Source organism: Hemitrygon akajei, chromosome 6, assembly GCF_048418815.1.
Source record: "Hemitrygon akajei chromosome 6, sHemAka1.3, whole genome shotgun sequence".
Classification (NCBI taxonomy): Eukaryota; Metazoa; Chordata; class Chondrichthyes; order Myliobatiformes; family Dasyatidae; genus Hemitrygon; species Hemitrygon akajei.
Window position 1 is genome coordinate 22,613,269 of NC_133129.1, and position 15,517 is coordinate 22,628,785.

Here is a 15,517-nt window from a genome sequence, read left to right on the forward strand (position 1 = left end):
ATATATTGTAAACAACTGGGGTCCCAGCACTGAGCCTTGCAGTACCCCACTAGTTACTGCCTGCCATTCTGAAAAGGTCCCGTTTACTCCCACTCTTTGCTTCTCCCCATAACCTTCGCAGCCTGACTAATCAAGAACCTATCACATCAGAGTAGCTAAGACCAATGCAGAGTGAGAGGCTCCAGGACAGGGTATGAGATCTCACCACAAAATTACAGGAACTGGTTTGTCAGTATTTTTGCTCAGTGTAACTATTGTATCAGTTAATCCAAGTGTAGACTGTGCAATTAAAGACCTGAAAATATATCCCCTGAGAGAATTTAATGCTATTTAAAGAATTCTTCATTTTTCACTTTCTGTTTGTGTCCTATTTCTCTAATTATTGAATGATTAGCCCAGGGGTTCAGCTGTGTCATAGCTTACATGATGTTGTGTAGATGAGAAATCTACATCTTACAGTGCTTCAGACTGTAAGATGCAGGTGGACAACAAGAACTATTGAAAGGAATTTAAGTAGCTGCAGCAGGATACGTAGGAATGGAAATCAGAAACTACTCATGGTAAACACAAGAGATCGTGCAGACGCTGGAAATCTAGAGCAACACACACAAAATGCTGGAGAAGCTTGGCAAGTCAAGTAGTGTCAATGGAGAGGAATAAACAGTCAAGTGTTGGGCTGAGACCATCAGGACTGGAAAGGAAGGGGGAAGAAGCCAGAGTAAGAAGGTGGGCGGAAAGGGAAGGAGTACAGACAGGAAATGTAATAGGTGAACAGTACTCCAAGTGAGGCCTCACCAGTACTTATGAAGACTCAACATTATATCCTTCCTTTTATATTCTAGTCCTCTCAAAATGAATGCTAACTTTGCATTTGCCTTCCTCACCACTGACTCATCCTGCAAGTTCACCTTTAGGGCATCCTGTATGTAGATTCCCAAGTCACTTTGCACCACCTCAGTTTTTAAAATTTTCTGCCTGTTTAGAAATAGTTGACGCTTTTGTTCCACCTACCAAAATGCATGACCATACACTTCCTGACACTGCATTCCATCTGCCACGTATTTGCCCATTCTTCCAATCTAAGTCCTTCTGCAGAGTCCCTGCTTCCTCAGCACTACCTGCACCTCCACCTATCTTCGTATTGTCTGCAAACTTAGTCACAAAAAATTGACATACAACGTAAAAAGAAGCAGTCGCAACACTGACCCCTTGGAGCACCACTAGTCGCCAACACCAAACCTGAAAAGCCTCCCTTTATTCCCACTCTTTGCCTCCTGCCAATCAACTATTGCTTTATCCATGCTAGGATCTTTCCTGGAATACCATGGGCTTGTAACATGTTAAGCAGCCTCATGTGCAGCACCTTGTCAATGGCCTTCTGAAAATCCAAGTACACAACATCCACTGATTCTCCTTTGGTGCATACGGTGCATTGGCCTTCATCCATTGTGGGATTGAGTTTATGAGCCAAGAGAACTGGCTTGCCCACAGAAGCAAAGAGTGGTTGTAGACGGATCATATTCTGCATGGAGGTCGATAACCAGTGGTGTGCCTCAGGGATCTTTTCTGGGACCCTTACTCTTTGTGATTTTTATAAATGACCTGGATGAGGAAGTGGAGGAATGGGTTAGTAAGTTTGCTGATGCCACAAAGGTTGAAGGTGTTGTGGATAGTGTGGAGGGCTATCAGAGGTTACAGAGGGACATTGATAGGATGCAAAACTGGGCTGAGAAGTGGCAGATGGAGTTCAACCCAGATAAGTGTGAAGTGGTTCATTTTGGTAGGTCAAATATGATGGCAGAATATAGTATTAATGGTAAGACTCTTGGCAGTGTGCAGGATCAGAGGGATCTTGAGGTCCATGTCCATAGGACACTCAAAGCTGCTGCGCAGGTTGACTGTTGTTAAGAAGGCATATGGTGCATTGGCCTTCATCAATCGTGGAATTGAATTTAGGAGCCGAGAGGTAATGCTGCATCTATATAGGACCCTGGTCAGACCCCACTTGGAGTACTGTGCTCAGTTCTGGTCACCTCACTACAGGAAGGATATGGAGACCATAGAAAGGGTGCAGAGGAGATTTATAAGGATGTTGCCTGGATTGGGGAGCATGCCTTATGAGAATAGGTTGAGTGAACTCGGTCTTTTTTCTTTGGAGCGACGGAGGATGAGAGGTGACCTGTAGAGGTGTATAAGATGATGTGAGGCTATCGTGTGGATAGTCAAAGGCTTTTTCCCAGGGCTGACATGAAAGGGCATAGTTTTAAGGTGCTTGGAATTAGGTACAGAGGAGATATCAGGGGTAAGTTTTTTTATGCAGAGAGTGCTGAGTGCGTGGAATGGGCTGCCAATGACGGTGGTGGAGGCGTCTTTTAAGAGACTCCTGGACAGGTACAGTGAGCTCAAAAAATAGAGGACTATGGGTAACCCTAGGTAATTTCTCAGGTAAGAACATGTTCGGTACAGTTTTGTGGCCGAAGGGCCTGTATTGTGCTGTAGGTTTTCTTGTTTCTGTGTTTTAATTCCCTTTACTCCACTCTAATACAGATACATATGACTTTAGCTTCTGTCTTTCAAATTTCAGGGTGAATTCTGTCACATCATAATTACTGTCTCTTAAGGGTTCCTTTACCTTAAGCTGCCTAATCAAATTTGTTTCATTGCGTAATATCTACTGTGACACCCATACTGTAAAAGCTTTGGATGGGAACAAGTTTCTCATTTGTGCTCAGGAAAGTTTCTTTAATCAGTACATACATTAGGTCCCAACTAGAGAGAGTGAGATTCTAGATTTTCTATTTGGAGACTTTTGCATCCAGTAATCATAATACCCTTAGTTTCAAAGGATAGGTCAGGTCATCGGGGTGAAATTGTAAATTGGAGAAAGGTCAATTTTGATGGTATCTGGCTAGTGGATTGGGACAGGTTGTTTTCTGGTAAGGGTGTACTTGATAAGTGGGAAGTGAAATTCTATGTGTACAGAGTTTGTGTGTTTCAATCAGATTAAAAATCAAGGATAACAGGTTTAAACAACCTTGGTTTTTGAGAGGTATTGAGGCCCTAGTTAAGAAAAAGAAGGAGGTTGCATAGCAGGTATAGGCTGGAAGGAACAGATGAGGTACTTGAGAAGTGTAAGAATTGCAAGAGAATGCTTAAGAAGGAAATCAGGAAGGTTAAAAGAAGGGATGAGGTTGCTCTAGCAGACAAGGTGAAGGAGAATCCCAAGGGATTCTATAGATACATTAAGAGCAAAAGGATAGCAAGGAACAAAATTGGACCTGGAAGATCAGAGTGATAATCTGGGCATGGAGCTGTAAGAGATAGGGGAGATCTAAAATGAATATTTTGCATCTGTGCTTATGCTGGAGTCTGTAGAAGTGAGGCACAGCAGCAGCGAGGCCACGGACTCTGTACAGATTACAGAGGAGGAGGTGCTTGCTGTCTTGAGGCAAATTAGGATGGATAAATTCCCAGGGCCAGACAAAGGTGTTCCCTCTTATTCTGTGGAAGGCTAGTGCAGAAATTGCAGGGGCCCCAGCAGAGATATTTAAAATGTCCTTAACAACAGGTGAGGTACCAGGGCATTGGAGGATAGCTAATGTTGTTCTGCTTTTCAAGAAGGGCTTCAAGAAAAAGCCAGGAAATCATAGGCTGGTAAGCCAGACATCAGTAGTGGGAAAGTTTATTGGAAGGTATTTTAGCAGACCAGATGTATAATTGTTCGGATATACAGGAACTGATTCAGGAGAGTCAGCATGGCTTTGTGCATGATAGGTCATGCCTAACCAATCTTGTAGAGTTTTTCGAGCAAGTTACCAGGAAAGTTGATGAAGGCAAGGCAGTGGACGTTGCCTACATTGCAGGTGAATTGACAAGGTCCCACGTGGGAGGTTGGTTAAGAAGGTTCAGTCAGGATGAGGTAGGAAACTGTATTAGACATTGGCTTTGTGGAAGAAGCCAGAGAGTGTAGCAGATGGTTGCCTGTCTGAGTGGAGGCCTGTGACTAGTGGTGTGCCGCAGGGATCGGTGCTGGGTCCATTGTTGTTTGTCATCTATATCAACAATCCAGATGATAATGCAGTCAACTGGACCAGCAAATTTGCAGAATACACCAAGATTGGAGGTGTAGTGGACAGCGAAGAATGCTATCGAACTTGCAGTGGTATATGGATCAGTTGGAAAAATGGCAGTTAGAGTTTAATGTAGATAAGTGTGACGTGTTGCAGTTCGGAAGGACCAGCCAGGGTAGGGCCTACACGCTGAGCATTAGGACACTGAGGATTGTGGTAGAACAAAGGGGTCTGGGAATACACGTCCACAATTCCTTGAAAGTCATGTCACATGTAGATAGGGTCATAAAGGAAGCTTTTGACACATTGGCCTTCATAAACCTATGTATTGAGTGCAGGTGTTGGTGTTAAGTATTGATGTTATGTTGAAATTGTATAAGATGTTGGTCAGGCCTAATTTAGAGAATTATGTGCAGTTTTGGTCACCTTGCAGAGAAAATTTCGAAGGATGTTGCTGGTACTTGAGGACCTGAGTTATATGGGAAGGTTGAATAGGTTAGGACTTTATTCCTTAGAACATAGAAGATTGAGGGGAGATTTGATAGAGGTATACAAAGTAGTGCAGGGTATAGATAGGGTCAGTGGGGTGGAGATATGTCTCTGCCGAAGGAGGTGTAAGGTGCTCCTTCCCAGCGCTGGTCTACAAGTCACTCTTAGGCAAGGTGTAGCACCTGCTTTGCTCCCTGATCAGGGACTCGTAAAGCCATTGGCACAGTTGGTGGATGGTTGAATGAGCAGTTGGTGCATATAACGTCCTGGTTATGCAACCACAGATGCCAGGCCAAAGATCTCTGAAGAATATTGATAATAGCTGGGGTCACCCGTCTTGTAAAGACACTGCTTAGAAGAAGGCAATAGCAAACCACTTTTGTAGAAAATTTGGCAAGAACAATCATGGTCATGGAAAGACCATGATCGCCCATGTCATATGACACGGCACATGATGATGATTATAGGTAGGGTTAATGCAAGCAGGCTTTTTCCACTGGGGTTGGGTGAGATTACATCTAAAGGTCATGGGTTAAAGGTGAAATGTTTAAGGGGAACATGAGGGGGTCTGTTTCTGTGATGGAGTGTTCTATGAACCTATGACTATGTAAAAGAAACAAAATAACAAGAAAGTGATTGCGGGTTCATAGACCATTCAGTAATGTTATGATGGAGGGGAAGATAGTATTTCTGAATGTGCATCCTATACAGGTTTCCCGCGCTATCCGAAAGGAGAGCGTTCCTATAAGACCTTTCGTAAGCCGAAATGGCATAAAGCGAAGAAGCAATTACCATTAATTTATTTGTGAAAAATTTTGAGCATTCCCAGACCAAATCATAACATACCAAATCATACCAAATAACACATAAAACCTAAAATAACACTAACATACAGTAAAAGCAGGAATGATATGATAAATACACAGCCTATATAAAGTAGAAATGATGTATGTACGGTGTAGTTTCACTTACCAAAATCAGGAAGACAGCGAGCACACTGGAAGGTTCACGCATTTTTCTATCATACAGTTCTTTGTAAGCACTCAAACCATCCTGCAAACCTGCTCTAAACCCACGTGCCCTTTCAAAATTAAAGTCATACTTTTCTGCAATCATTGCAGCACTGTCAATCGTAGCGAAAATCTCATGTAATTGCTTCACGTTCAGTTCCTGGATGACTTCTCTTTCAGGCCATTCGCTATTGCGTTCGGTTTCGATTCGTATCCTTTCCTCTTGCAATTGCATCAGCTCTCTTAGGTTTTTCTGATGCCTTAGGACACATCTTGCTAATGGATGCACAAAATAAATCGAGATAAAGCACATTTGCTGCTCGGGGTGCGCGCTGCCTCTATAACGGCTCGCTGCAAAACAAATGCTGAACGCTATTTTCGTTTTTCACCTTTTTCGTAAAAGCGAAAATCCTCTTCGGATTTCTTTCGGTTAGCGAAAACAGGTACTAACGTAGGTCTTTCGTAAAAGTGAAGGGACGTAAAGTGGGGGGATACTTGTACTTCCTCCCCGATCGTATTAACGAGAAGAAAGCATGTCCTAAATAATGAGGGTTCTTAGAGATAGATGCCACCTTCTTGATGCATGGCCTTTTGAAGATGTCCTCAATAGTGGGGAGGGTTGTGCCCATGTTGGAGCTGGCTGAATCTATGGTCCTCTGCAGCCTCTTGCATCGGAGCCTCCCTACCAGATGGTAATGCAACCGGTCAGAATGCTCTCCACGGTACATCTGCAGAAATTTGGAAGTTCCTTGTGACAGAGCGAATCTCTTCAACCTCAGAATGAGATTTCTAATTCTTGTTGAGTGACTCAATAACTTATAGAGGATCAGTTTACATTATGATGTAGTGTTTATGTACAGATAAGAATTTGTTCAGCAATCAGAATTTTTATTATATTAACAATTAGATCTAAAGAAGACCACAGACAGCTCCACGTTGCAGATATATAATTTTTGTGTGTATTTAGCAAACTGCCTGGTAAAGGAAACCATTGAAATAAAACTAGAGGAAAAGAATTTTAACTACAGTAAAGGTCTCGCTCTAAGTAAGAGCTGGAATTCAATTGTAAACAAAGTGGGAGAGTGGAAACCTGATTGGATGAGGACTAACCAATCAGGAGGGATAGATAACGGGGGTAAATACCACCAGACTAGATGTGCCCAGACATCACCCCTGAAGAAGATGGCAGAGCATGTCATCAAAATGTTGGTTATAATTGATATCTGTACCCAGCTGGAAGCCTAAGAAGAGTTTATTCGTCGATGTGACAACATCGTTTGCGTAGCTGGGGAATACTATTCATCATGGTATCTTAGACACTACCCCTGCCACCCTCCTGGCAACTTCGTTTGCCTCCTTCCCAATTTCAGCGAAGGGTCTTTACCTGGAAGCGTTGTCTCTGTTTCTCTTCCAAAAGGTGTGGCCTCCTTTGAGCATCTTCCGATATATTATGCGAATGCTCAGCCTTGTATTTAGCACTCACTTACTGAGCCCTGCCAAAGCGTAGAACATTACGCTGTTAACCGTGTCGTTATCCTCCAACATGTGGTAAGGGAATAGTTTTGTTTGTCAGATTTCCATTAGAACATCCAGTGAAGTGCTTTGCTTGTGTCGGGGATGTGCTGGGGCAGCCTGCAAGTATGCCCGCAGCATGCCCACAACTTACTAACCCTCAGCTGTACCTCTTTAGACCGTGGGAGGAAACTGGAGCACCTGGAGGAAATCCTGCAGACAGCAGTGGGAATTGAACCATGATTGGTGGTCGCTGTCGTTGTGCTAACCGCTACACTGGACGTAATTCAGATCTGATCCATGGGTTGTGGGTTTGGTTAGCATAGGTAGTCCTGTATTGCAGTTTCATAGGGTCATACAGTACAGAAATGGTTCTTCAGCCCAAATCATCCGTCCTAACCAATGTGGTCCCACTTACCCCATGTTCCTCTAAACATTTACCATCCATGTATCTGTCTAACACACATGAAATGCCAGAGCAATTCAGCCAGTCAAGCAGCATCTATGGAGAGGAATAAACAGTTGGTGTTTCATCCTGAGACCCTTCATCAAAGCTGGAAAGGAAGGGAGCAGAAGACAATAGGAGAATGGGGAGGGGAGGAGTATACGCTGGCAGCTGACAGGTGAGGGGGAAGGTGGGTGGGTGGGAGGATGAGGATTAAGTGAGAAAATGTGAGGGGTTAGAATGAAGAGTCTCAGTGCAATACAGCAACTGTTTATTGCCCTCCATAGATGCTGCTTGACTCATGTTTCTCCAGCATTTTGAGCATATTGCTCAAGATTTCCAGCAACTGCAGAATCTCTTGTATTAATGTACTTACTAACTGTCTTTTAAACATTGTAATTGGGCCAACCTCTGTGACTTCCTGTGGCAGCTCATTCCATATTCCTAGCACGCTTGGTATGGAAAATGTTTAGATCCAGAAGACTATAAGACACAGGAGCAGAATTAGGCCATTTAGCCCATCAAGTCTAAACTGCCATTCATTCATGGCTAATCCTTTTTCCCCTCCTCAGCCCCACTCCCCAGCCTTTTCCCTTTGAAGCCGTGTTCAGTCAAGAACCTATCAAGCTCTGCCTTAAATACACCCAACGACCTGGCCTCCACAGCTGCCTGTGGTAACAAATTCCACAAGTTCATCACCCTTTGGCTAAAGAAATTTTTCCACATCTCTGTATTAAATGGATGTCCCTCTATCCTGAGGCTGTGCCCTCTTGTCCTAGACTTCCCCACCATGGGAAACATCCTTTCCACATCAACTCTGTCTAGGCCTTTAAACATTCAAAAGGTTTCAATGAGATTCCCCTTCATCCTTCTGAATTCCAGTGAGTATGGACCCAAAGCCATCAAACACTCCTCGTATGATAACCCTTACATTCCCGGAATCATCCTTGTGAACCTCCTCAGGACCCTCTCCAATGTCAGCGCATTTTTTCTACAATACTCAAAGTGAGGCCTCACCAGAGCCTTATAAATCCCCAGCATCACATCACTGCTCTTGTATTCTAGACCTCTTGAAATGAATGCTAACATGGCATTTGCCTTCCTCACCATGGATTCAACCTGCAAGTTAACCTTCAGGGTATTCTGCACAAGGACTCCCAAGTCTCTTTGCATCTCAGATATTTGGATTTTCTCCCCATTTAGAAAATAGTCTGCACATTTATTTCTACTATCAAAGTGCATAACCATGCATTTTCCAACATTGTGTTTCATTTGCCACTTTCTTACCCAATCTCCTAATCTGTCTAAATCCTTCTGCAGTCTTCCTGTTTCCTCAACACTACCTGCCCCTCCACCAATCCTTGTATCATCTGCAAACTTGGCAACACATCTACTTCACTTTAAATCTTACCGCTCTCATCTCTTGCCTGCATTCTCTAGTGTCAGACCCCCCAACCCTGTGACCATCCACCTTATCTGTGCCCCTAGTGATTTAAACTAGGAAAACAGTCACATCGCGTCAATAACTGAAGCCTTTTCCTGACAATATCGTTGTTACCCTCTGTAGCTTCATCACATGTTAACCTGGGTGTGCAGTTCTGGTACAGTGACCATAAGTTCACTCAGTAGTCCAAGTGCGATCTCATCAATCAATGCCTTGTGCAGCTGTAATGTGATGTCCCAACTTTTCTACTCAAAGCCCCGAACAATGAGGGCTTCACTGTCTGTGTTGCCACTCTCAGCAAACTATGTACTTGTACCTTGAGGTCCCGCTGTGTGTTACAAGAGTGGCACGCTAGCGTAGTGGTTATCACAACGCTTTACAGTACTGCTAACCTGGGTTCGATTTCCGCTGCTGTCTGTAAGGAGTTCTCCCCATGACCGTGTGGGCTTCTTCCAGGTGCTGCGGTTTGCTCCCACAAGCCGAAGATGGTAGATAAGTGGGTCTTTGTGATCAGGCCAGGGTTAAATTGGGGTAGCTGGGCGGCGCAGCTCGGTGGGCCGAAAGCGCCTGTTCCGCTCGGGATCTCAATCGAACACAAGAGGAAGTAAGGAAAGGTGAAACTATATCTCAGATATTTCTAGAGTTGCTAAGCTTTTCATCAGAAGTAAGACAGCCAGGTTATGGACAGCTCTTGTGCTGATGGGCACAGATTTCAGTTACACGTGACATTTGTAGGCACTGGTATGGCTTGTTCTGCCTTGCTGAGAACGACTCTGACAATTCCTGGAAGCACTTACTGTGAGAACACGCCAAGGTAATTTTCAATTAATTCAATCAGTGACAAGTGAGAAGTACTTGTTGCTGATTGAAAAATTCTCAGCTTTTGTACCTGTCAAATGGTTTAAAATGTATGTCTGTAGTGATCACAAGCACAGCGATTCTGCAGATGCTGGAATTGATAACTGCTGAAGGACTTCAGCAGACCAGGCAGCATCTACGGAGAGGAATAAACAGTCAATATTTTGTTTAGTCAGGACTGGGAAGGAAGGGCGAAGAAGCCAGATTAACTGGGGGAGAAGAAGGATTGCAGGCTGGCGGGTGATAGGTGAGAGCAGGTGGTGCAGAAGGTAGGTGGGTGATGGTGGGAGGATGAAGTGAGAAGCTGGGAGGTGATAGCTGGAAAACGTAAAGAGCTTTAGAAGAAGGCATCTGATAGGAGAGGACAAAGAAAGGGAAGGAGGAGAGGAACCAGAGGAAGGTGTAGGGCAGGTGAGGAGAAGAGAAGGGGGAGACTGATTGGGGAACAGAAAAGGAGAGAATGGGGTGGGGTAGAAATTGCTGAAATTAGAGAAATCAATGTTGATGCCATCAGGTTGGAGGCTACCCAAATGGAATATGAGTTGTTGCTCCTCCAACCTGAGTGTGGTCTCATCTGGATTATGCTGGATATGCCAGTCATGATTAACATACAGCTGACATCCTCACACACAATATATGGTGGCATTTGCGGGTTGCCCTCAGCACGTCCTCAGACTGTTGGTCGTTAACGCAAACGACCCATTTCACAGTATGCTTTGGTGTACACATGATAAATAAATCTGAATCAATCAGATATCTCTGTGAGATATTTCCTCAGGAGATTGACTGTGACTTATGTTCATATTCCATGGAAGTACCATCCTTTGGGATTCCTGATTCTATTCATCAGTAATTCAGCAAATAACCATGTACTGTTGTGTTCATTGTGTTCAGTATGGTGATGGCATAGTGTTTAAGCTACTGTGCTCATCGTAGAGCAGAAGTAGCCCGTTCAGCCCAGCAAGCTTTGCTATTCTATCATGGTGATTTATTACCATACTCAACCCCATTCTGCTGGCTTCTCCCCGTAACCTTTGACACCCTTTCTAATCAAGATGAGCCCTGAACTAAGGAACTATACGTAAGGTTTTGAAAGCTGAAATCTGGGGTGGGGGGGGGCCTTGAGGAATAGAAATGAATCAGGAGGGAAATCAACAGGGTAGCCGGGGAAAGGGTTGGAGCACTCTGTGACAAAGGAAGAGTTATGTCTCTAACCAGAGGAAGTGGGTAAAGTACTAAATCAAAACTTACATCAGTATTAACTGAGGAGAAGGAAATGGGTGGTAGTGAGTTTAGGGAGGGGTACAATGATATTTTAGGGCGTGCTGATATCAAGATGGAGGAGGTGTGTTATTGAGATGGATAAGTCCCAGGGACTGGTGGGATCCATTCCATGTTATTGAGGGAGGCTAAAGAGGTGACTGTTGAGACCTTGACAGAGATCTTTGTGCCCTCATTGATCTCAGATGACATCACAAAACCTAGAGAAGAGCCGGTGTTTGTTTGTTTAAGGTGAATGGGACAAACCAGGAGATTATGGGCAGGTGAGCCTATCAGTAGCAGAGTAATTATTGGAAGAAGGTGTGTAGGGATAGGATCTACTAACATTTGGAAAAGCATAGAGATTAATGATGAGAATAGAGAAGCTTTGTTCTGGGAATTCATGTTTTAGGAACTTGATTGAATTTTTTGAGGAGGGAACAGAGATGATTGGTGAATGTTAGGGAAGTGGATTATGTCTACATCTATGTAATCCTCGAACACACTTGGAATCTGTTTTGTCTATTGTAATTTGGGATCAAAAACAGGAGAGGAAATATGTCGCTTGCCTCATGGTAACCATACTTTCTCATCTCCTTCAAAAGGACCTAGTATCACAGAGTGCCGCTCACCAGAACAGGAGACCTTCACGTGCAGTTGGAGTGTCGGAAGCGTCTGGAATCGGACCGAACATGGCCAGCTGAAGTTCCTTTATGCAGAAGGGTGGGTATTGATTTGCTTTTTCTCCCCGTGTTTGGGTGATTATTTTATGCCATAACCGAGTCAGTGTCTACGGTTGACACTCACCAGCACAATTGTCCAGTCATGTAGCTTGTAACATAAGTGGATTAATTCCGTGAAGCAGCTCTATCCTTTTCAGTGAGCAAAGTGTGAGAATCTGAGAACTTCTCCCCATGTGAGAAATAGAAACTTCATCACATGAAATAATACCGATTCTTAAAAACCAGCACAGCTCCATTTTCTACATGTGGGATTTTCTGATTTTACCCAAATCCAAGTGCCACATTACTAGAAAAAGAAAGCCCTGCCTGTCATCTCCCTCTGTGTCCCCTCCCCTACCTCTTTCTCCCATGATCTACTCTCCTCTCCTATCAGGCTCCTCCTTCTCTAGCTCTTCACCTCTTCCACCTATTGCCTTCCAGCTTCTGACTTCATCCCCACTTACCCCACCCACCCACCTTGCCCCTCACCTGGTCTCACCTATCACCTGCCAGCTTGTACTCCTTCCCTTTTCCCTAACCTCTTATTCTGGCTTCTGACGCTGTCTGTTCCAGTCTTGATGAAGGGTCTCAGTCTGAACTGTCAACTGTTTATCCCCTTCCTGTCTGACCTGATGAGTCCCTCCAGCATCTTATGTGTGTTCCTGTAGAGGGCAAATGCTAGACTGGCACCTGAGGAATGGAATTGGAATTTGTGGAGGGACTGAAAAAGCTGATTGAGGTGCTGATAGTCACAAAAGTGTTTTGTAGTTAGCATTTAGAGTTTAAATTCACTTAAATCTTGTAGTTTTTTTCACAGCGTAAGTTAGCAGCGCACAAGATGTTGGTTACACAGTGGAAGAGGTGGTAACCTCTGTCAGTGGGGACCAACTTCAGGCCCATCAAAATGGAATTGTGCTTTTACATAACACTGCTTACGCAGAGTACAAACTTTCAACTTCTGTCAGTGTGAAGGTATAGTGAAGTGGAGAAGTCAAAAGTTCATTGTGGGAATTCAGGCTTCTGTACCTCCTGCTCAATGATAGGTATAAGAGAAGGCATGGCCTGGATGGTGGGGATCTTTGAAGATGTATGTTTTCTACCTCGATATAGAACCTAGCACAGTACAGGTCCTTTTGGCCCCTGATCTTGTGCCAATCTTTTAATCTGAGATCAATCTAACCCTTCCCTCCCACATAGCCCTCCATTTTTCCTTCACCAATCTGCCTATTTAAGAGTCTCTTAAATGACCTTAATTTATCAGCCTCTACCAACACCTCTGGCAGGGCAATCCGTGCATCCCCTTTCTCTGAGTAATGATCTTTCCTCTGCCAACCCCCTAGAATTTTCTCCAATCACCTTAAAATTATACTCACTGGTGTTAGAAATTTCTGCCCTGGGAAAAAGTCTCTGGCTATCCACTCGATCTGTCGTTGAAGGAGTGCCTCCTGTAAGATGGTGGGGAGGGGAGGGATGTGTCATAATGTATTGGGCTGTGTTCTCTACTCTCTACAGCTTCTTACGTTCCTGCACATCTGAATTACTCTACCGAACTGTGATGCAAGAAGTGCTGCTTTTGTACTTCCATTGAGAATGAGGAACAACCCGAAGGGAAAGATTAGAAAACAGAAAAGACTAGAATGAGGAAGAAATAAAAACGCAAAATGCTGGTAGCCTCCTACCTGCCGGCATGAACATTCAATTCACAGACCTCCATTGATACCCCTGCCCCCCCCACCCCATCCCTATCTATAATTTTAGTCTGGTTCTCTTTTCCCCCCTCACTATAATCTCACCCCAGCCCTACCTTTCTTTCTCTTTTATTTCCCATAATTCTCCACCTTCCCCCTAGCCCATTTCCCTCCAGCCTATCACTTCCCAGTTCTCTACTCCATTCCTCCCCCAACTTCTTATCCCCCCTCGACCATCCCATGTTACTTCACTCCTGATGAAGGGTTTCGGCCCGAAACATCGTCACTACCTCCTCCCATAGATGCTGTCTGGCCTGCTGAGTTCTGCCAGCATTTTGTGTTTTTATTTATTTCCAGTATCTGCAGATTCACTCGTGTTGCCTTAGAATGAGGAAGAGATTTGTTTTTACAACAGGTAGCGAAAGGAAAAGGAGAAGTTTAGGAAATAGTGTGCAATGTTAGAGGAAGTAAAGTCAAGGAGGTAATTGGCTGATTCAGTTCACTGCAGGGGAATGAGCAGGTTGAGAAAATTCCTTTTCCTAAAAGCCCTTTCTTTCACCTATATATTACCCACTATCCACCGGCTGTTGCTTTTGGACACAGTGACTTGTTCCTTTTCAACTACAAGTTCAAGTTTAATTGTTGTTCAACCATACATCAATAAACATGGATACAGCCAAACGAAACAGCATTCTTCTGGGCCCACGGTGCAAAACACAGTACCAACAGTCTCACACAGCACAAAGCACATATACTATATGTAGAACATAGAAATTTACAGCACATTAACGGCCCACAATGTTGTGCCGATCATATAACCTACACTAGAGACTGCCTAGAATTTCCCTAGTGCACAACCCTCTATTTTTCTAAGCTCACGTACCTATCTAAGAGTCTGTTAAAAGACCCTATTGTATCCACTTGCACCACCATCACTGGCAGTGCATTCCACGCACCCACCACTCTGTGTGAAAAACTCACCCCTGACATCCCCCTTGTACCTACTTCCAAACACCTTAAAACTGTGCCCCCTCAGCCCTGGGAAACAGCCTCTGGTCAATGCCCCTCATCATCTTGTACACCTCTATCAGGTCACCTCTTATCCTCCATCACTCCAAGGAGAAAAGGCCAAGTTCATTCAACGTATTCTCATAAGGCATGCTCCTCTCCTCTACACTCTCTCTGTAGTATCCACATCCTTCCTGTAGTGAGGTGATCAGAACTGAACACTCCAGGTGAGGTCTGACCAAGTTATATAGCTGTAAATTTACCTCACAGCTCTTGAACTCAATCCTACGGTTGATGAAAGGCAACACACATACGCCTTTTGAACAATATTGTCAACCTGCGCAGCAGCTTTTGGACAAGGACCCCAAGATCTCTCTGATCCTCTCATCTCTGATTTTCTGGTATAATTACAAAGGCAGTAACAATAGAGTCAAAAAGTTAATAGTAATAATGTAGGCCAAGTCCCTAAGTGCCACGTCCTGCAGATTGATGGTGCTTGAGGTGTTGTCGGCAAGAGCAAGCCCACAGCAGTCCGATCATCACGTACTAGTGCAGCCGCAGAGGATCGCATTGCAGCTTGTCTTCCACCGTGAATACTGGAGGGCAGCACCGATGATAGAGGTTAGCCCTAACCCAGCATTGACACTGTGCCACATCACCTTCGGCACAGGTGAACTGCAACAGACCACGAGGGCCTGCTCAGACAACTGCCCTGCCATCGGCCTCACCAATGAACCAGTGAAGAGTATTCTATTTATAAAGTAATAGAGTATAAAGTATATAAAGTACTATTCTACATATCAAGTAATTCTGTAAAATGTTGCCTTCTTTTTGAATCAGCTCCAGTGTAGTTTTACATAACACATTCACAAATCCATCCAATTTACTGCAGACCAGAAAATCCATGACCATTTTGGTTATTCTTTCTTAAATATTGACCTCCAGAGTAGTATTGGGTGAACCTTGTTAATTAAATCCGGTTGCAAGCTCTAAATTCCGTAACCCCATGCA

General features: G+C 44.0%; 1 protein-coding gene across 1 annotated transcript in view; it reads left to right on the plus strand.

Moving 5' to 3' along the window:
• ghra (growth hormone receptor a) overlaps positions 1-15,517 on the plus strand; it is a 169,470-nt gene that overhangs the window by 87,164 nt on the left and 66,789 nt on the right. The window contains exon 3 of the mRNA XM_073047989.1: positions 11,694-11,811. Coding sequence (XP_072904090.1) covers positions 11,694-11,811 — 118 coding nt within the window. The remainder of the gene's footprint in view (positions 1-11,693; positions 11,812-15,517) is intronic.